We start from the raw sequence: 22004 nt of genomic DNA, 5'->3' as shown, positions 1-22004 counted from the left end.
GGGGGTGTTAAAACCAAAAAGAGAGAGAGAGACCAGATTTGATCCGTTGTGGAGCGAAACACGGCTGTTTCGGGGCAGATTATATTTTGGAATGCAGTAGACATTGCGAAATTTACACACCTCCCCCCACAGGCCTCTGTGGCTGGCTGCAGCTGTTCTCCCCCCCCCTCTCTCTCTCTCTCTCTCTCTCTCTTTCTCTCTCTGTCTCTCTCTCTTTCTCTCTCTGTCTCTCTCTCTCTCTCTCTCTCTCTCTCTCTCTCTCTCTCTCTCTCTCTCTCTCTCTCTCTCATTCGGTCTCTCTCTCTTTTTGGCCTTCTAACTTGGACAGGTATTTATTGCTCTTTTCATCACACAGGTTGTCTCATGGTTCATGGTTCCTGGGGCTAAATATCGGAATAAGCACTTTAAACCTCCTTGACTGCCTTGTTACACGTAAGTACATCTCTTTCAGGTGGGATATCTTTAGTTAAGCTGTGCAAATGCATTTACTTTTAAAAGAAAAAACAAAGGTGCTCAATCTAGCCATCTCCTCACTCGCACTGAGTTGAAAAAAAAGAAAGTTTTCCCTGTCTTTAACCAGCTGTTTGACAAACAGCAAAACTCTCATTCGCTCATACAGACAAAACCTCTGAGAACTTCTCAAAGGGAAGTATATCACTTCCTTCAGCCTTTGGGCGGGACCTCAATGGTTCAATCAAGTGCTAACGTTTTTTAGGACACACAATGGGTATTTTCGAAATAGAATATTGTCAAACATTCAAGCAGTGTACTCTCTCTCCCATATGCGCGCTTCACTCTGTGAGGAATCAGAGGTTAAGCTAAAGGAAATGATCCCCATTCGATTTGCAATATATCTCAGCATAAAAAGGGACCAAATATTATCACCATCTAATATATATATATATATGTATATATATATACACATGTATACAAATGTAAAGTGTCAAGTACCCAAAAACAGTCAACTCAAAAAAGAGAACATACAACAACCGACTGGAAAAAAAAAAGATTAAGACAAATCAAATTAAAAGAGAGAAAAAGCAGAAGAAGCAGGAGGGCTGCAAGAGGTTAAGATTCAATGTGTTGTTTTTTTGCCACACTTGGCAACCACTGATGATGGTGATGGTAGTGCTTCAGAACCTCACGGACACCTCACTGCTCCCCCTGCACCCTTCTCCCCAACCCTGACCCTGCACTGCACAGAGCCCCCACAATGGCGGATACGACTCCGAGTCTACCTTTCAGACAGACGAAAACAAAACAAAAAAAGGATTTTTAAAACCTAGTTTATAGAGAAAGCAACACTTCACTCAAACCCCTGCCCAATCAGTTCTTTCTGAACCTCTTCGGAAAAAGACAAAAAAACGAAAACAAAACAAAAAAATAAGAATTATATAGAAGTCGCTGCATTAGAATTGCATATATTGCCGTATTAATCAAAGAGAGACAATATTGGTTTGTTTATGGAATATGTACATGTTTCTAACTGCATTTATAGTAGAAAAGGACTGATTGGTTTGTTTTTTTATTTCTCCCCCATCTCCCTGGACCAACTCAAGTTAAACCCGTGCAACCGTCGACAGGTGAGGGACACGTCACCCGCGTTAAGACAAGGCTCTGTCGCCAGACAGATGGACAGACAGAACCCGGAAAACGTTCATCTCTACTGCATAGTTTCTCTGTTATTCACAATGCATATGGTAAAGCCATCGCTCCAGTATTAGAAAACGAAGATACGGAGATCGGACTCAGAAAGATGGAGGACGGGGTGGAAGTGACGTGAAGTGCTCTTTGCTCTTTTGTTTGAGTTTGTTTGTTTAGTTTTTTTTCTTTTATGTTTTAAACAGATCACTAAGTTGTGAGTCTACTCTGTAAAATCTAAAGCACAGGGGTTAAGGTAAAACGAGAGAAAAAAACAAACAAAAAAACAAATAGATTTTTGTGACACCCTGATTTTGGTTTAGAGAGGAGCATTTAGTTGTCTTTTTTGTTTGTTTGCCTTTGTTTTTTTAAGTTTCATCTCTTATTTAGTTTCTTTTTTCTTTTAATTCCATCTCGCCTTGTCCTGGCGACACTCCTCCTCCTCCTCCTCCTCTTCTTTGATCCTCCTTTTCCTCCCCTGTCGCCGCGTCTCCAAGTCCCTGCTGCTACATCCTCTCCTGCTCACTGCACCTCCTCCTCGGCCTTGCCGGCTCGAGTGGGGCTGTGCTGTGCATGGCTTCCTGGGATTCCTTCCATGGCGGTGGTGGCGGTGTTGCCGGCGGCTGAAGTAGCCGAGAGGGCCACCGCTGCTGCTGCTGCCGCCGCCACTGCATCTAGACGCCGTCTCCCCCTCCCGCCCCGCGGCCCGGGGCCCGGTCCCGGGAGCCCCACGGAGGCCTCCAGGAGCTCGGGGTCCCGCACCCGGGGCTTGCGCCCGCGCCGCGAGGGTATGCCGTTGCAGCCGTCCTTCTTGAGATGGCGGTGGAGGTGGTCGGAGCGCACAAAGGTCTTGAAGCAACTGGAGCACTGGTAGGGCCGCAGGCCGGTGTGCACGCGCATGTGGTTCTTCAGGTCGTAGTTGTGGGCGAAGGCCGCGCCGCACTGGGTGCACAGGTACGGCTTCTCTCCTGTGTGCTTGCGCATGTGGACCTTGAGCTTGTCCTGCCTGCGGAGACACAGAGGAAGACACATAGGCGTTAAGATCCGGGTTGAAGGTCACAGGTTGTACGTTCAGAGCAAACAGAACCTCATAATGCACACCATTCCTAGCCTAGTAAACTAGCCCCTCCTGCCAGCAGCCAAAATTATTTTTGCCTGTGAGTGGGTCTACGTAGCCTCGGACAATGCCCCAATGCCCTGAATCTGGCAGACCAATCACAACGCAGGAGATTTTTTAACATTTGTTTTGAATCTTTGGATGCAAAGTGGACAGGGTTTTGAGGGACTGACAACAAAGCGTTGGCCAATAGGCACAGACACAGTTGGGTTGTTCCTATTAACAATACTCCAATGTGTCATTGATCGGGGCCAGACTAAGTATTCACATACAGGTATAATCTCACATTTAGTCTGGCTTGTCAGGCTACACCATTCCACCATCGTCAGTGGAACGCTGTAATAGTCGTGGGAAAGTCTATGAGTGATTCTACGATTTCCCTACGCTTTTGGCAAAAGCAAAATGTCAATTATCAGTATTTTTTTTCGACTAAATGACCTAGATGTTTACATAGTGTATATATTTAAGTTTCCAAACAAACAAATTGCCAAGCTTAATCTTAAATCATTTGATAAATACTCTAATGAAAGCGAACATTTGCTTAATTATTTTGTCAACAGTGTTATGGACAAATACTATGTCATTTCAAACATATATAAAAATACTACAGAGTTGAAACAATATATGTTTGAAAGTGCTTATGTCCCTTAGCAGTAATGTTGTCATTAATCTGTGCAACTGATATAGAAAATGTGATTGTTGAGCTTCATAAGTAGGATTTTATGAGTCACTGTGATACAGACTGACACATTTTTCATCATAAATCCCTGTAACGTCTGATTTGAATATAGTCACCCTCCTTACACAAGACTTCCTTCTCCAGAGATAATCCCTAGTGTATGTTCCTAGGATTTTTCCAACACATAAGGGATCAATAGCGCAAAAACACTTTCAAAACAGTCAACGGTGTAACTCAACTGTGTTACGGTCAACAGTGCAGGGGAACAAGTCGGCACTTTTATAGGAGAAAAAAACAGAGCAGACAAACCCATCTCCCTAGAACTCTAATTATTTTGTTTGTTTGTCTGTCAATATGGATATAAATGGGCAAAAACATACTCCTCCTCAACTGTCACCAGTGTTGCCAGATTGGGCTGGTTCCCGCCCAATTGGGCTGCTTTGGATGGCCGTGTGCGGGTAAAAATGGCATCTATCAGAAAAACCTTCCCACTGCCATATAAATCAATAGAATTTGGCGGGTTTTTAGGGCGGATTTTGATCATTTTTTGGGCTGGAAATCATCAGCCTCATCTGGCAATCCTGACTGTCATACTTAATTGTAACACCATTGACGGTAACACCGTTGACATTTCAGCCATCTTTATGGTGTTGTGCTAACTGAGGACCTCAGAAGTTCCACCACAACACCTTAATCAATTCATGTATCTGTATGCTTTATCTGTGTTTTTCTACATGTGATTTCTAATTCAGATTCTTATGAATATGTTGATAACACTGTTGACAGGCAATTTTCCCGCTATGAGAACATGAAAAAGAATGGATTAAATTATGGAAGGATGGAGCTCAAAATTTACCAAAAAGTCTTCCCGTATCCTGCCAAAGAGGTTATGACATCACGTGATGTTATTCGTATGGCCTAAGACCAAACCATTACTGATTTATGACCGTGTTTCAGACCGTGACACGGTTAACACAGTTTTCGTGGACACACACAAAATGGCAAATTTCATGTATAATGGAAAGGACAGTGGTCTTTCTGACAGTTTTGTCATATTGTGATGATTACTGTGAATCAACATTTGCAATCGTCTTGGGCAAAACAAGTTTCTTTACATGCTAATATGAAGACTGAATCTGACATTTGGAAAACAGGACGGCATGAAAACGCCCAAAACCAGTATCAAATATTCATTCTTGCTGAGGGAAATAATGCTATGTCTACACTTTCTGTATTATATGAAAGATAAATGTTTTCTAATGTCCAAAACATCATTGGATGCAGTTAATAGTTAGTGGAATTGCCAAATAAAATCCACGGACTTAAAAGTGTAGGCGAATTAGAGAATCACTCCTATATACCATAATACTACACAACTATGACATTACACAGATCCTTTATTAATATATTCAACATGGTAATTGACATTCTGGTAACAGCAAATGTATAACAGGGGGCATTGAGCTGGTTCTGCCTGTGAAGGCAGAGAGATAGACACATATGAGGTAAGGAGTCAATGGTGCAGGTCATGGACATTTCCCATACAGGGAAAACCTATAACTAGCACTGGGAAGATCCAGAGTAAGCACCTTAGCAAGTCTTTACTTTAATGATCCCATTACATGTAACAGCATGAAACATTTACTGTATCGTTACATTTTTACTAATCAAACACCCTACCCTAATCTTTAAAGGCAAAGTACTAAGATGGTGGCCAGACTAGGCATTGCACCTATGCTTCTCCTTGCAATTATGCAATTGTGCAAATCTGATATTTTCATGAATATTTACTAAGTAATTACTAGTTATTTATTATTTACTAGTATGACCAAACTGCAGTATGTTTTGCAGCAAAACCTCTTTATTACTAGAAATTCAAAATGGTGGACATGGAGAAGATCCACCTGTTCATGTATGAAAAGTGTAATTTTCCCAGTCATAATGAATACTTAGGAATTTGTTGGTGGTGGTACGATTTGTGGAAAGGTGACATTTGTGAATGAGCAGCATGAATTTTACAAGTAAACTACTAAAAAAATGTACATACTATAACTGTAACATTACACAAACTCCAATGCACAGTGCAATCACATGATGTTCCATGTAGTTCACACTTTTGTATTGTATTTTTCTTTGTGTCCAGTGATGTGAAGAAACACATGGATAGCTAAAATAAAATGTTTTGAGAAGGTACTATCTAGCATAGACTACAAAAATGTATCTAGCTAATATACAGTACTGTAGTTCATACATTTAGATTGATCCATCGTGTTGTTAAGACATTAAAGAAAGGGCATACTGCTAAATACAGCAGCAAATTAGCACAGAATTTTTTCAGGTTATATTGTTCTGCCATAGTCCGCAGCATAATAAGTTGCAGATGTCGAAGACAGTAGCTGAGCATCTAAACCAGTTTTTCCCAACCTTTTTTGACTTGCGTACCCCCTAAGCATTTTTGTTGTACCATGAGTACCCCCTATCTCATGCTCTCTATATATATTCCTTTATCCCAGTGTGACTATACTCCATTCAATTGTCATTATCACATTTTTCCGCGTACCCCCTGAGGTGTGCTCGCGTACCCCTAGTGGTACACGTACCCCTGGTTGGGAAACACTGATCTAAACGACGTGGCAGACGACTTCCTCAGAACTATGTCAACACCGCAGGAACCATCGTGATTCAGACAGAGGTGATTTCTACGGAACAAAGAGTATGACACAAATGACGATAGACGCGTATTGCAACTGTGCGTCGTAAATCATTGCGTCAAACTTTCATAACATTACAGCATAGAACCCACACTGGGATATTGCACAGTAGTTTTAATCTGAATAGCCAGACACACTGATATACTTTTAATATCCTGCTGCCGTTTCTTATTCCCTTCTCCTGAAAAGTTGAAACTGAGGCCAGATTGAGTGCCGTGTGCTCCGAGAGGCCAGATTGAATGTTGGGTGCTGCGAGATGGCTGCTACCTCACTCTCTCCCCCTCCTTCCCTCTCCCTCTCTCTCTCTCTCTCTCTCTCTCTCTCTCTCTCTCTCTCTCTCTCTCTCTCTCTCTCTCTCTCTCTCTCTCTCTCTCTCTCTCTCTCTCTCTCTCTCTCTCCTTCCCGTAGCTCTTCCTCTCCCAATACATTCTTAAAGGTGCACTGTGTAATATGTTTATTAGTTGGTTTCCAGAATTCATGCTGCCCATGACATTTTAAACTCACTCTACTTTGGTCATACTAGTAAATATTAAGTCATTATTTGATACATATCCATGAAAAGACCACATCTGGCAATAGGCAGCACAGTTTCAATGAACAGCATAGTGGCAGTACCTACTATGGCCACCATCCTACACAGTGAACCATTAAACAAAGCAGCCAGCAATCATATGGTTGTTCCCTCTCTTTTGGGCATGTGTGGGTGTGCCTGTCTCCATGTGTATGTATGTTTGTATTCTGGTATGAGTGTGTGTGCATGCATGAATGCGTCTGTGTGTGTCCTGCATGTGCGTGGGAGCCTGTGCATATGAGCATATGCTTGCTTGATGTGTGTGTGTGTGTGTGTGTGTGTGTGTGTGTGTGTGTGTGTGTGTGTGTGTGTGTGTGTGTGTGTGTGTGTGTGTGTGTGTGTGTGTGTGTGTGTGTGTGTGTGTGTGTGCTGCGTGCGTGCGTGCGTGCTTGCGTGCGTGTGTGCGTGCATGCGTGCATACGTGTGTGTGTGTGTGTGTGTGTGTGTGTGTGTGTGGGAGCGTGTACGTGTGGGAGAGTGTACGTGTGCGCATATGCTTGCTTGATGTGTGTGTGTGTGTGTGTGTGTGTGTGTGTGTGTGTGTGTGTGTGTGTGTGTGTGTGTGTGTGTGTGTGTGTGTGTGTGTGTGTGTTGTGTGTGTGTGTGTGTGTGTGTGTGTGTGTAGTGTGGTGTGTGTGTGTGTGTGTGTGTGTGTGTGTGTGTGTGTGTGTGTGTGTGTGTGTGTGTGTGTGTGTGTGTGTGAATACATGCTTGTGCGTGTGTGTGTGTGTGTATGGGGTGGTGGGATGCAGGGTGTGGAGTTGAGCTGCTGCTGTCTTTCCTGTAAACACAGCATCGCCCTGGTGATCCCCTCAAACATTCCTCTCAACATCCTGCTCCTATCTGCTAAGGTGTTCATACACTCGCTCGCTCGCTCTCACTCTCACTCTCACTGACTGACTCACAACACTACAGAGTTTACTCTGCAGAGGACCACGCAGGGTCAAATCAGGACACAGGGCTGTAAATCTGGTTTTCTTTCTGTGTGTGTGTGTGTGTGTGTGTGTGTGTGTGTGGGTGTGTGTGTGTGTGTGGGTGTGTGTGTGTGTGTGGGTGTGTGTGTGTGTGTGTGTGTGGGTGTGTGTGTGTGTGTGTGTGTGTGTGTGTGTGTGTGTGGGTGTGTGTGTGTGTGTGTGTGTGTGTGTGTGTGCGCACGCTTGTGTGCGTGTGCGTGCGTGTGTGTGCGTGTGTGTGTGTGTGTGTGCGTGTGTGTGCGTGTGCGTGTGCGTGTGAGTGTGTGTGTGTGTGCGTGTGTGTGTGTGTATGAGCGGCAGTGAGCAGCATCATTAGCATAGAGTGGCTAAAGTGGCAAGTATGGTCTCAGCTCTGCAGAACTCCTCCGCATATATAACTTGTATTTTGAATTTAACAGGATACGTACGTAAAAAGGAAAGCTTGGGTAGGTGAAAGGATATTTTCAATGAGAATCAATTCATAGCCCCTTTTTGTTTGAGGTATGTTTTTGGTTTCGGGAATTCAAGAACATTTTTATGCAAAATAGCCGGAATAATGAACCTGAGTAATAACTCAAAAGGAACATAGATAAAAGCCAGTTGTATGCCCCATTTCATAAATGTTAGCTACCGGTTCATTATTCTGCCTATGTGGCATCATATTTCCTTCTCGGTCTTCCTACATACAGCACTTTATCATGGTGTGGTTATGAATTGATGAATATTATTTGGTATGAATTGATGAATAATGTTCTTTCATGCTAATATTATCAATTATGATTAGCATAATTTCAGCAGTGACAGCCATAGGGCTCGATGTTTCAGGTAAACATAAAAGTAAACATAAAAGTAAATATAAAAAGAAAACCCTTGGTACATCAAGAAGGACTTCGTGGGCACAGGTCGTCATCAAAAGTATTACTGCACCAAGACAGCCAACTGCCCTTGATCTGGGCTGACCAGGATGGTGCCAGGGCTGTCTAACGCGGGTGGATGAATTGTTATGAGGTGGAGAAGAGCACTCTTTAGGACCATCGGGGCAAGGTTCCTGAACTGCTGAGGGGCAGACAGCTCAGTATACAGTAGAAACCTCTTGGACATACTGAGTGAGTTGTTCCTTACAAGAGCAAAACGCCAAAGAAAGTCATTGCGATTAAAATGGCTGCACGTATTTCTTCAGATAAAAAAGCGTATGCATGCCTCTGAATTCATAGCAGGTACAATTACTGTATGGGCTGATATCTGACATCGGCATATCTCTATGAACATAATTGGTAGGCTCTACATGTAAAATGGTTCACTTAAAATTTCCGGGTTAGAATTTTTATTTGGAACTTCTCATGTGGTATGTATACCTGTACCTCAATACAGGTAATGACAAAAGCCAACTACATTCTTTTCAACAAATTGAAACCTCTTTCATATTTAACGATGATTTGAATTCTTTTGAGATGTACTGTATGACAATATACGTATACCGAGAGAGAGATAAGGGACAGGTCTCCGTACCAAAAGCAAAACCCCAAGCCTTTGAAGAAGAAACCCGACCCTCTAATCCGGGGGCAATTTGGGAGTGTGCAATAAAGTACGGAATGGAGAGGAGGGGAGCGGAGAGGAGAGGAGAGGAGAGGAGAGGAGAGGAGCGGAGGGGAAGGGAGAGGAGGGAAAGGGGGAGGAGACGAGCGGAGAGGAGCGAAATGGAGAGGAGGGGAGGGGAGAGGAGGGGAGGGGAGAGGAGAGGAGGGGAGAGGAGAGGAGAGAAGATAAGGAGGAGAGGGGAGAGGAGGGGAGGGGAGAGGAGAGGAGGGGAGAGGAGAGGAGAGGAGAGGAGGGGAGGGGAGGGGAGGGGAGAGGCAGGTGGTCTGTGCATTAGCAGAACTGCACAAGAGGGCACAGAATACAAAACAGCTAGGCAGTGTAAAAAGTGTGTGTGTGCGTGCGTACGTGCGTGCGTGTACGTGTGTGTGTTTAAAGAGGATGGGGAAACTGCTGTCTCTGTACGCCACTCTGTGTGTGTGTGTGTGTGTGTGTGTGTGTGTGTGTGTGTGTGTGTGTGTGTGTGTGTGTGTGTGTGTGTGTGTGTGTGTGTGTGTGTGTGTGTGTGTGTGTGTGGTCGCCCCTCCTCTTAACAGGGCAGAGTACAGCTCTGCTCAGCTCACCACTGTGGCTAAGGTGACTGAATAGCCAGGGCAGAATGGAGGTTTAGATAATGCAAAAGCACACACACACACACACACACACACACACACACACACACACACACACACACACACACACACACACACACACACACACACACACACACACACACACACACACACACACACACACACACACACACACACACAAATGCACAGGCCTGTGTACACAAACAGGGAAGCACAAGCGCACATGCATACACAATATAAATCCCAAAACAAACTATGGCCACACACACACACATAGACACAAGCAGATACAAACAAACACACACATAGAAATGAGCACACACACACAGGCTCGAGCACACACCCACACTCACACACACGCACACAGAGAGAGAAACACACACACACACACACACACACACACACACACACACACACACACACACACACACACACACACACACACACACACACACACACACACACACACACACACACACACACACACACACACACACACAGACACACACACACACACGCACACGCACACGCACACGCACCTGCACACCCATACACAGCACCAGCGGGCCTTGGAACAACGTTGCACACTGACGCGGAGGTGAATTATTTAAAGGACGGGAGTGATTTATTACAGTGCAAGGCACACTCTTAACCCTGATCAAACAGGATTAAGATTACAATGCCCCCCTTCCCCACTGCTGGCTGCATTTAGATGGCAAATTTAGATCACCTGCTGCACCACCGCACCACCAGCAGCAGCAGGAGCAGCGGCAGTAGCAAACAGGGGCGCGGGTAGTCAGATATTTTTGGCTCTGGCCTGCCTCTCCACTTCCAATGCACATCCACTGATTAATTCATTAAGGGGATGGCTTCATGGAAAAGGTGATGCTCCCGTTTACATGGGAAATCATTTCACGCACGCCCGACACGCCACTCACGCACACAACACGCACTCACATAAACAGGCGCACAATCACACACCTAAATGAATACAGAACAGACAGAAAAGCAAGCTAGCTACTGAAAGAGAGACAAATAGCGGAAGAGGGAGAGAGAGAGAGTGCATGAGGGAAAGGGAAAAAGGAGAAAGGGAGGGAGAGGGGGAGTGAGGAGAGAGAGAGAGAGAGAGAGAGAGAGAGAGAGAGAGAGAGAGAGAGAGAGAGAGAGCGATGAGCAGAGATGGGGTGGGTGAGAGACATGAGAGTGATGCATGTGCCGTGGGCAATAATCAACATACCTCGGGATCACAAGTTCACACAACTCCCACTGGCACAGATAGGGCACAAGCAGGCAGAATCCCCCCTCCCCCTCCCCACTACTCAGTCCCCATGATGGAGAGCGACGTTGGAGCACTTTTATAGTGGCCTTATCCCCTGATAACAGCCTCTCTCGCCACCGCTCAGCCCACTTTTATAGAGCCCCCCGCCTAGTTAAAATTCCAGGACTTTGTCATGAAGCCTCTCTCCCTCCCTTTCTCTCTCTCTCTCTCTCTCTCTCTATCTCTCTCTCTCTCTCTTTCCTTCTCTCTCCCTCTCTCCTGTCTCGCTCCACACCTGTGTCGCTTTATGGCACCCCCGACCCTGCCGAAAGTTCGAAACATCCAACGGCCTAGTTGCCACTAGGCAATTTAATCAGCGCAGATTAGCTAAAGGCTACGCCTGTAACAGGGGATAGTGTAGCATAGCCGCAACAAAGCTACAGCATACTACTATATGTGCGTGTGCCTGGGGGGGCTTGACAGCAATGTTGGGCTCGCTAATAGGTTTTTTTTTTTTTTTTTTACAGTCGCCTATCTGCCACCATGGCCTTTTAAGCAGCCGAAAAATCACCCTCTGCAGAGAAAAAAAAGCCAATGCGGAGAAAATGGTCCATTGTTGCGGTGCGTGTTAAATCCAGTTAAGAAACAGTTCAAAGTTCCTAGCAAAGGCATTCAACTGGGGGACAGGGATTTGGGTGTTTTACTGAACACGCTTACCCCCAATACGAGCAATTAAGCTAACTGGTGTTGGGATTATTTGGTACTGGTTGGTACTCAGTAGTAGACATGGGGGCTTTAGGGTGATGTAGCCTGTTGTACTAGACTCTAGAATCTAGGTACTACTCCTTGGGCACATATTTACTTAACTGGTGAGCAGATGCTGCCTGTGAACTTCCTAGTAGGCCCATAATGCACGCCGTACTATCTGAGGCACGCTGTAATAGTCATTGAAAGGTTAATTACCATAGTACTACTCTATGACATAACACAGGGCCTTTAGTAATGTACTACGACTCGCTCATCGGCATTCTGGTAACAACAAATTTATAACACCGTGTTTTAACGTGTTAATACAGAGTTCACACAGAGAGCGCAGTGACCTCCCTGCATTAACTGGACACAAGACAAAATTTGGTCAGGGAAATCTAGAGCCACGTTAGGATTAGGGTTAGGGTTATACTGTTGGAGAACTGTTACAGAGCTGTGAAGTAGAGCATTGAATGTGGGTGCTGTGGCAACACTGTGGGTGATGTTGCCATTGAGGGCATATGATCTGAGGGCCTACCTGGTGAAGCGCACTTTGCAGATGGCACACTCGTATGGTTTTTCTCCCGTGTGCGTGCGGATGTGCCGCGGCAGCTTGCCCGCGCCCTGGATGACCTTGGAGCAGATGGGGCACTTCTGGAAGGCCTTGGAGCGCATCTTCCTCTCCCCCGTCTGCCCTGCAGCGGCGCCCCCCTGGCTGGCCCCACCACCTCCTCCTCCATCTCCACCTCCACCTCCACCTCCACCTCCGCGCATCGACCAGTGCAGGCCATGCGAGACGTTAGCGGCCGGGCTCTCCTCGTGCTGCTGCGCGCTGTTAAAGTACTTCAAGTAAAACTCCACGTCCGGGTCCTCCCCGTCAGGAGGGTCCTCCCCAGCCGCCTCCCGCTCTTTCTGCCGCTCGATGGAGTCCATCATGCGCTGCAGCAGCGCGCTGGCCGAGCCCCTCTCCGGCTCGCCGCGTTCGCGCTCCTGACTCTGATCGCGGCTCTTGTTCCGATCTTGTTCCCGATCTCTCAGCTCCTGGTCCCGGCCCCGTCCCCGCTCCCCAGCCTGCTCTTCCGCCCTTTCCTGCTCCAGTTTCACCCGCTCCGTCTGGAGGTAGAAATGTCCGTTCTGGGTCCCCGGGGTGTAGTAGGCAGGCAGCCCGGCCTCTCCGGCCCCACCGCCGTTGCCCTGGGCCCAGGACACCTCCTCCATGTCATCCTCCATCTCGTCCTCCATGTCGTCGTCGTCGGGCTCGTGCATGGCCGGCTGCGCCAGGGCGAGCGCCAGCGGGGAGTCGTAGTCGTGCGGGGCGGCGCCCCTGGACGTGCCGTTGCGTCCCTCCGGCCCGTTGCGCTGCTGGCTAAAGTGCTGGTGGTGGTGTGTGATGATCGGGTCCCTGAGCTCTGGCGTGCTGCAGCTGCTGCTGCCCCAGTGCGCTCCCCGCTGGAAGAACTCCAGGTACTCTAGGGCGCGCAGCTGGTTCCCCTGTTCTCTCGAACCTCCTCCTCCTCCTCCTCCTCCTCGGCCGCAACTTTTGGCCTTCTCATCGTCGTCTCTGTCGGGCTCCTCATCTTGCTCACTGCCCGCCTGCGGAGGAAAGAGGAAGCAAACGCTGTGTTAATCTACGATGAGCATCCCATTCATAGACACGCACACACACAGACACACACAGACACACAGACACACAGACACACAGACACACACACACACACACACACACACACACACACACACACACACACACACACAGACACACACAGACACACAGACACACAGACACACAGACACACACACACACACACACACACACAGTCAGAAGTGCTCAGATGCCAGGGAAACAGTTTGCTTCACAGGAAATTATTATTCTATAAATGTCCTGTGTGCTGGTCGCTCCTTTAGTTTAACCAATCATGAAAAGATGGAGCACAAATTCACATTGTTCTGCTAACAATGCATAACTCAATTCCAAGAATGATATTAGAAACTTGTCACCTACAACGATCAAGATGTCTGTGGCTCTCTGATGGAGAATTGTCTTGATTCAACTACGTCTTTACACGTGATGTGTTAGTCATTTCATACCTCATTTGCAAGTTTCACTTACCACTGCCAAGCCAAAAAATACCATCAGACCAGCAGAGGAGCTTTGAATTACAGGATTTTCCAACTCAACAATGTAACAATCAAGTTACAGTTTGAGGATGCAACCTATGCACATTCAGTGCAACCCAAAACTCTACCCAACACCAATCAGGCATCTCTTGGCCATTCATTTTGAGACCGAAATCATGTAATCATGAGAGCTATGACTGATAAAGGCTCACGTCTGCAAAGCCACTCAAAGCGATTGGATCCATTTGACATTATCCTAATTAGAGTGGCGACGGGAGACCAGGGATCAATGGAACATCAGAGCATTCTGCCACAGGTTGTTTGATATTCATGCCACAAACAGGGTGGACACCGCCACGGTCTTTTTCTCTGGCACAAGCTGCCACCACAGCTCTTCAATAAAATATAATTTACGAATCACAGTTTGAAATTTCAGTGGCTGATTCCCCAAATTGAAGAAGTCACTTGTGAAATTTCCATGAAGGTACAGTAGACCAAGGACATACAACAAAGCAGAGTATGTGGATTTACTGGACTATGGCTGGTGGTGCGTGCGTGCGTGCACGACGTGTGTGTTTATTTTTTTTTTCTTTCAATCTGGGCAACTCCATACACACTTAAAAATTCCTTGTTTCACTGACAGTCATGCAAATCTAAATCCTACATTCATGAAACTAAAAATGTTGGGTGAGCAAAAAGCAAGTAAACAAGTCTCCACCACACAGCCAAACGAAACCATGACTCTCTCTGGTTACTGAACTACACCTTTCTGGGTTGTGCAAGTGTTACTTTGGGTTATTCCAATGTCTTTAGAAGGTATCTACAAACACAAACCCTACTGGTCAATAACACTCTTTGTCAAAATGTCCATTGAAGACCAAACATTTCACCTTTGACCCTATAGTAGTAATTGAGTTCAAGCTACTTTGCAGGTTAATTCATACCAACAGAAGTATATTTCTGGTAGGCCTATATAATTAACCCTTCAAAGTAGTTTACATTTTTACTCGCATTAGTTTGCTTGCGTGCTGAATGACTTGAGAAAAAGAATATTGGCCCATATCTAATTTAAAAGCCCAAATCAAGTGTTAAGCTTCTATGCTTATTGTCTCTTGCACAGTGAGACTGCATTTATTGTAGTGTACTGTAGATTATGGTTTGTGTTCTTAAACAGTTCATGTTAGTCAAACAGATGTGATCTGACATCCCTCCGACACCTCTCTGGCATCCTATGTAGGCTGAGTTTTGGGGCATAAACCCACAGGTTTTGAGGTTCTTGTCTAGAATGCTTTTTTGCTTTGCTATTCAGTCATGCAAAGCATGTTACAGTGTTCCTACTGGACTTGAACATGTTACAGTTGTCTTTGAATAAAACATTCATGAGAGCACTTTTTAAAGCGACACAATAAAACATTTAAAAAGTTGTTAGCTAGCTAAATGACTCATTACAGGGCGTAGGACTTGTCTCTCGGTCACCCTGGTGACAGCACTAGCCTTAGGCTAGGTTAGTTGCTACTGTAGCTCTACATGCTAGCTATAATTTAATTATTTATCATTGTTTGTAAGAAATAAAAATAACAATAAGGTTTATTTATGTTGTTGGTCTGCTACTTAAAGGGTAATAGCTACGTAGTTAACATTGTGTAGTGGATATTTATTGACTAGGCTTGGGAAGAAACAACCTAAAGTTATGTTTGTGATTGTGAAATTCATGGCCTCACTCTCTACAGACAGCCATGTCATCCACTCTTCATGCCAACCAATCATGAGTTGACAAAAAATATGTATGACTAAATACTGAATACTGTTAGACTTATCAGAATCACTCTATTGGCAAGATCTTTAAAAAAAATGAACAGCTATTGTCCACCATCACAGAACACTAGCCTACTTCTTATACATAGCTTCTGTTTAGTGTATTGTGTAATGTCATGAAATTGTCAAGAGAAACTCTCACATCCCCTTGACTTAAAACCCTAAGCATTTGTGACTTGACCAATGGCCTAAAGTTTAAAAGGTAGATTAGGCCATGCTGATTGCAAATATAGGCCTATTTGCTTATAGAAATATTTAGTTCGACATCAATGTATCCCACTCAAATAAACACCCTGACCCTTAAGTCTGCTGGTAAACTCCAGGTACATAACCTTGCTACGGAAATGGCTGCATTACAATTTCACAAAAGTTTAAACTGTACAGAAATGCTTGCTATAAAACGGCTCATGTAAAACCCTTAGTCTAACCCTACTCCTTCCTCAGGCTCAGATTAAGTTACATTGCAAAAAAGGCAGCAAAGCCACCATCTTGAGCAGCTTGAAGTTAAAGCTGCTCTTTACCTTATTCAGATAATTAAAATACTGCAAAGCTGCTCAAGCATGAGTCAAGCTGCTATACTATGCCGTACACTACGCACAAGCATCTGTTCCAGAGAGCCGTGTAATGTACCATAGTTGCATACACAATGTTATTATAATCATGGTGGAGCATTGCACTTGCCTGTAGCCTATATGTACTGTATGCGGAAATGTGTCTCGTGAGTGTTGGCATTTTTTCATAGACGGTGTAGCCCCTTAATGCACGCCGTACCTCCTGAGGCACGCTGTAATAGACATTGAAAGTTAACTACTATAGTACTACACTACTGTGACAGTGCACAGGGCCTTTAGTAACACAGTACGACTTGGTCATTGCCATTCTGGTAACAGCTAATTTATAATGCCGTGTCTTAAGGGGTTAAAAAAAAAAAATCAGGGTTTGTTTTTCACAATTCGAGCTTTGTCTCAAAACATTTCTCTAAATCATGCAAGGTCAGCAAAGTCTTTGAATTAGTTGACATTTTTCAGACTGCCACATAAACCACAAAAATTATTACACTGAGCTTGTAGGTGGTGGAGTTGTGGATGCGCGACGACGCAGCGCCCCTAAGTATGTGTACAGTAAACTCAGAACGCAATTTTGTTGTCCAATTTATTTGTCAATGACAATAAAAAGCTCTTGATTCTTGATTCTTGAAAAAAGCAACAAAGGACCCTAACGAAACTAAAACAAATAGCAAGTTGGGGGAATTCCTGGAACATGTACATATACATTCATCTGAGATGGGTAAGAATCCCCGCTGTCCTTTTGGCAGCAACAGTATCTACGGAATTCCACAAGATCCTGAAGTACCAATAAAGAAAAATGGGAAACGTAGTTCCCAATTCAGATCATACAATCACAGAAACCCCAAAATTCTAAAGTTAGAGTGTGTGTGTGTGTTCAAGAGTGCAATGTATTGGTGTGTGTGTGTGTGTGTGTGTGTGTGTGTGTGTGTGTGTGTGTGTGTGTGTGTGTGTGTGTATGTGTGTGTGTGTGTGTGTGTGTGTGTGTGTGTGTGTGTGTGTGTGTGTGTGTGTGTGAGTGAGTGTGTGTGAGAGAGAGAGAGAGAGAAAGAGAGAGAGAGAGAGAGAGAGAGAGAGAGAGAGAGAGAGAGAGAGCGAGCGCGAGAGCGAGAGCGAGAGCGAGAAACAGACAGAGAGACAGTGTGTGTGTGTGTGTGTGTGTGTGTGTGTGTGTGTGTGTGTCTGTGTGCGTGTGTGTGTGTGTGTGTGTGAGAGAGAGAGAGAGAGAGAGAGAGAGAGAGAGACAGAGAGAGAGACAGACAGACATACAAACAGACAGACCGACCGACCGACAGACAGACAGACAGACAGACAGACAGACAGACAGACAGACAGACAGACAGACAGACAGAGATGAGCTCCTGGTGTGTGCTGTACGGTGTCTGTAAACGCACCGGCGGGGAGAGCACTTTGGTGTCCAGCAGGTGGGTGCAGACGTCCTGGACGGGCGCGATCTCCAGCAGCCGCGCGGCGCTCAGGATGTGGGCCACGCTGCCGTGGCTGAGCAGCAGGGTGGCCGTGTAGGCAAAGTCCAGCAGCGCCGACAGCGCCTCGGCCTGCACGAAGTCCAGCACGTAGACGCTCTGGTGGTTGGCGGCCGCGCCCGAGGTGAAGAGCTTGTGGAAGTACGTGCTGCAGGAGGCCAGCACCGAGCGGTGCGCGTGGAACTCCCGCTCCTGCACCACCAGCAGCACGTCGCACAGCTGCCCGCTCAGCCGCTGCTTGTTCAGGCTGCCCAGCACGTCGGCACTGTGGTCGGGGAAGGGGATGCCCACGGGGCCTTCGCCCATGTCAACGCCGCCACCACCGCCGCCGCAGCCTCCCCATCCCCCTCCTCCTCCTCCACTGCTGCTGTTGCTGATGACACTGCTGCTGACACTGCCACCACCGCCGCCGCCACTGTTGCTGCTGTTACTGCTGCCGCGCGAGCCCGCGTGACGACGCCCCCGCCCGCCGGCCCCCGACGACATCTTCCACCAGCCTGCCGCCGAGCCGCCAATCACAGCCACCGCCCGTGCGTCCGTCCTGTCGTCTGTCCGTCTGCCTGCCTGTCTGGAAACAGGAGAGAGAGGGGGGAGAGAGAAGACAGGGGAGGAGGGGGGCATTTGAGAATTTTGTTCACATGTAACAGATACCGGTACTCTATAAAAGACCTATTCCCTAAGCAGATAGCCTCAAAAGTCAAAGAAATTAAATGAAAAAGGGAAGAAAATGAGATGTTTAAGAAATGTGAAGAGATTAGATAATTCTCAGCGAGAGAATGAAGTTGGGGGGAAATTGTGCTATAACTTCCTACAGTAAGTCTGCTGTCCATGCATGCAGGCACACACCCAGTTCAGGGATATGCAGCTCTTATGTACGTTTGTGCCATGGCTAAAAAAGTCCAGTTGTTAACAGCACAAGACAAAGAGATAGTGTAATTTAATGTGATTGTAATGCAGTGGGATGTTGCATGGAGTGATATAAGGTAAATATGCAATAGTTTTAGAATGATGATGTTGACGTCTACCATGTCCTACTGAATGCAACAACCCACATGTTAGTACTGATGGTAACAAATGCTAATGTTTACTTACTGGTATTTTATATATATATTGTATATTTTTTAGGGCTTTTGTGCCTTTTTATTTGATAGGGCAGTGGAGAACAGACAGGAAATGGCTGAGAGAGAGATGGGGAAGGATGGGGAAATGACCCGGGCCGGGAATCGAACCCGCGTCGCCCGCATAGCAGTCCAGTGCCCAGCTGTTAGAGACATGGCTGGGCCACAAATATTAATGTTTATAATAAAATAATTACCATTGATGCTATGTAATGTACTATGTATTTTTAATCCATAGACATGGCTCCTTTTATAAATTGTCTGTTACAAGAAAGGAAAGGACCAAGTCGTAATGCATTACCAAAGGCATTGTGCAATGGCACAGTACGTAGTGTAGTACTATAAAGTAATAAAAAGTTTTCCACGACGATTACAGAGTTCCACTAGTGGGAAGGCGTGCATGATGGGGCTACAGAAAAATACTGAAGTTCATCTGTAGGCCTTTGCAAGGTAACAGGAACACCGCTAAGCTGTGCGTGCACAACACACAAACACACACACTCACGCACACCGCTGCACGTGTTAACTAATAATGCCGTTACGAGAGTGATAACGTATAGTGGCTGGTCAGTTGGGTAGGTAGATTTACAAAATGTGCCAAATGCTCTCTCCAGACAGCGGAGTGGCCGGGGCAGGGCGGGGCAGGGCAGGGCATGGCCATGGCATGGCATGGTGTCAAGACTGGACTGAAGGCGAAAAACAGCCTGGGCATTTTTCATCACATATCAGCCCCTCACAGTCCCCTGCTATTCACAAAATTGTAAGTAGCTCAGTCCACTGGGGGGGCCAATATAAATTGAGGGCCAGTCTGTAACGAACCCCCCCCCCCAAAAAAAAAACACCACAAACAAAAATAACAGCATTGGTCGCCGAGGACTGTTGGCCCACCGGGAAAATGCCCTGTATGCCAGATTACCAGTCCAGCCCGGCATGGTGTGGTGTGATGTGGTGTGGTGTGGTGTGGCGTGGCGTGGCGGCTAGCTCGCAGTGGCCGATAAGCTAATAAAGGAACAACAGGCAATGTTTAGGTTCAGGTATCGGTCAGGACGGCAAACGCGGAGCAACTCGGGGAGGTGAAGATGAGTGCTAATCTTTTAACTGCTGGTCTGTCTGTCGGGTCCCGAGACTACACACCTTGGTTGTGGCACACATAGCCTGAGCCGGACCTGATTTGGCTGAAGCGAAGATGTTCTCAGCTGGGGCTGTGCTTTGGTTGAGGAACACCTATTCCAGGGATGGGCAACTTTCACGATAAGGAGGGACACATTTTTTTATCGTCACTATCGGAGGGCCACATGACCACAGATATGACAGCAACTCCAGTGGGAGGTGCAGTTGGATGGTCACTGACTGCCCTTATTGTTTGGAAGGAATAGGAGTGTTTTCTATCAGTCAACAGTATAATTACAATTCATTGATTCACTAGTGGTTGGAAAAAAAATGGTCCTTACTTTAAGTGATATTTTATCTACAGGCCGCACTGAGTGAGGAGGAGGGCCATATGTGGCCCCCGGGCCTCCAGTTGCCCATCCCTGACATATTCTGACTTGGACCTACAGTACGTTTTGATTGTAGCAAATACATTATCAGCCAGGGCTAGGTTTTGGTTGTGGCACACATATTGACCCAGGCCGATGATTTGGTTGTAGCAAAAACAATTTCAGCTGGGGCTAGGTTTTGGTTGTGGCACACATAATCTGACCCAGGTCTACCGCTTGGTTGTAGGAAATATTCTGGCCTGCAGGTCTATGGACAGTAGGTCTACTGTACAATATTTGTTGTAGTAATCATACCCTGACACGGACTACACTCTGGTTGTGCTGGCACTCAGTGACTTGGTCGTGGCACATGTATTCCGATCCGGGACAGTGCCATCAACAATTCTTTTTTCTTAGGTTATGCTGCACATCTCCTGGGGTGACCCGTTTGTGCACTTGACCGAAATACAGCACAGAAGTCTAAGAAGACGGTTCAATGGCATTGTGTTATGCGGGAGAATAACAGCAGTGCATGACTACAGCACTGTTTGTTTCAACAAACAGCTAAGACCCGAAAGGTTACACACAAGAAAAGGGGACTTGACTAAACATCATAGTCTCCTCTCTTCCAAGGAAGCCCCTAGGGGCCAGGGTGACATAAGTATATTTATATTATTTTGCTCTTGACTTTCCCATGCTGGAGGACTCTCTGTGACCTGCTCTTGCCTGGACTGTGCGCTAGTGCCTGTGAAGACGTCAGCGTGGTTATGAAGGAGTGTGGGGCAGCACAGCACAGTACAGCACAACACATAGCACAGTACAACACAGTACAACACAACACAGCACAGCACAGCACAGCACAGCACAGCTGAGAAGAGAAGAGAAGAGAAGAGAAGAGAAGAGAAGAGAAGAGAAGAGAAGAGAAGAGAAGAGAAGAGAAGAGAAGAGAAGAGAAGAGAAGAGAAGAGAAGAGAAGAGAAGAGAAGAGAAGAGAAGACGGGGGAGTTATAGGAGGGGGAAGTTGGAGGGGGTGTCGGTTGCTGAGTGTGGGGCCGTACAGCATGTGCACTCTGTGTCGTGTCAGTTGACTGCTGAGGTGGGTGGGGGAGTGAGAGAGACGGAGAGAAAGAAAGAAAGAGAAAGAGAGTGAGAGAGGTGAGGGGCTTGAGAAAAAAAGAGGGAGATAGAGAGAGAGGGAGGTGAGGGGAGAGAGAGAGAGAGAGACAGAGAGGGAGAGAGAGAGGAAGGGAAGGGTGAGGGAGTTTGGGGAGGGGTTGGCCAAGGGCGCGGGGGGTGGGGGGGCTGCCTGCACGAGAGAGAAAGACTATAGTGGAAAAAACCCACTGGAGGAGGAGGAGGAGGACAGGCAGGCTGCGAGGGAACAGTATTAAAAGGGAGGTTGTCAATCCGGTCTGAGCCGGTTACCCCACCCTGCGCCCAGTGCCAAGTTTCAGGAAAGGCTGTCCCCTTGCTCACGTGTGGGTGGCGGGGCGGCGGGGCTGTTGGTGGTAGTGGTAGTGGTGGTGGTGGTGGTAGGGGTGGATTAAAAATGATCGACTGCAGCCCAAGCAAAGGGGAGG

The 22004-nt window shown here is 46.4% G+C and overlaps 1 protein-coding gene across 1 annotated transcript in view; it reads right to left on the bottom strand.

Annotated features, from left to right (window-relative positions):
- Positions 1-259: 259 nt before the first annotated feature.
- The window catches only part of zbtb7a (zinc finger and BTB domain containing 7a), a 34369-nt gene continuing 12624 nt past the window's right edge, over positions 260-22004 (bottom strand). Inside the window, exons 2-4 of the mRNA XM_063201366.1 lie at positions 17739-18396; positions 12384-13438; positions 260-2647 (exon numbers count right to left, since the gene is read on the bottom strand). Coding sequence (XP_063057436.1) covers positions 2164-2647; positions 12384-13438; positions 17739-18314 — 2115 coding nt within the window. The 5' untranslated portion in view covers positions 18315-18396 and the 3' untranslated portion in view covers positions 260-2163. The remainder of the gene's footprint in view (positions 2648-12383; positions 13439-17738; positions 18397-22004) is intronic.

Source organism: Engraulis encrasicolus, chromosome 6 (assembly GCF_034702125.1).
Source record: "Engraulis encrasicolus isolate BLACKSEA-1 chromosome 6, IST_EnEncr_1.0, whole genome shotgun sequence".
Lineage (NCBI taxonomy): Eukaryota > Metazoa > Chordata > Actinopteri > Clupeiformes > Engraulidae > Engraulis > Engraulis encrasicolus.
Note: the sequence above shows the minus strand (reverse complement) of the source record. Positions and strands in the feature narration are given on the sequence as shown.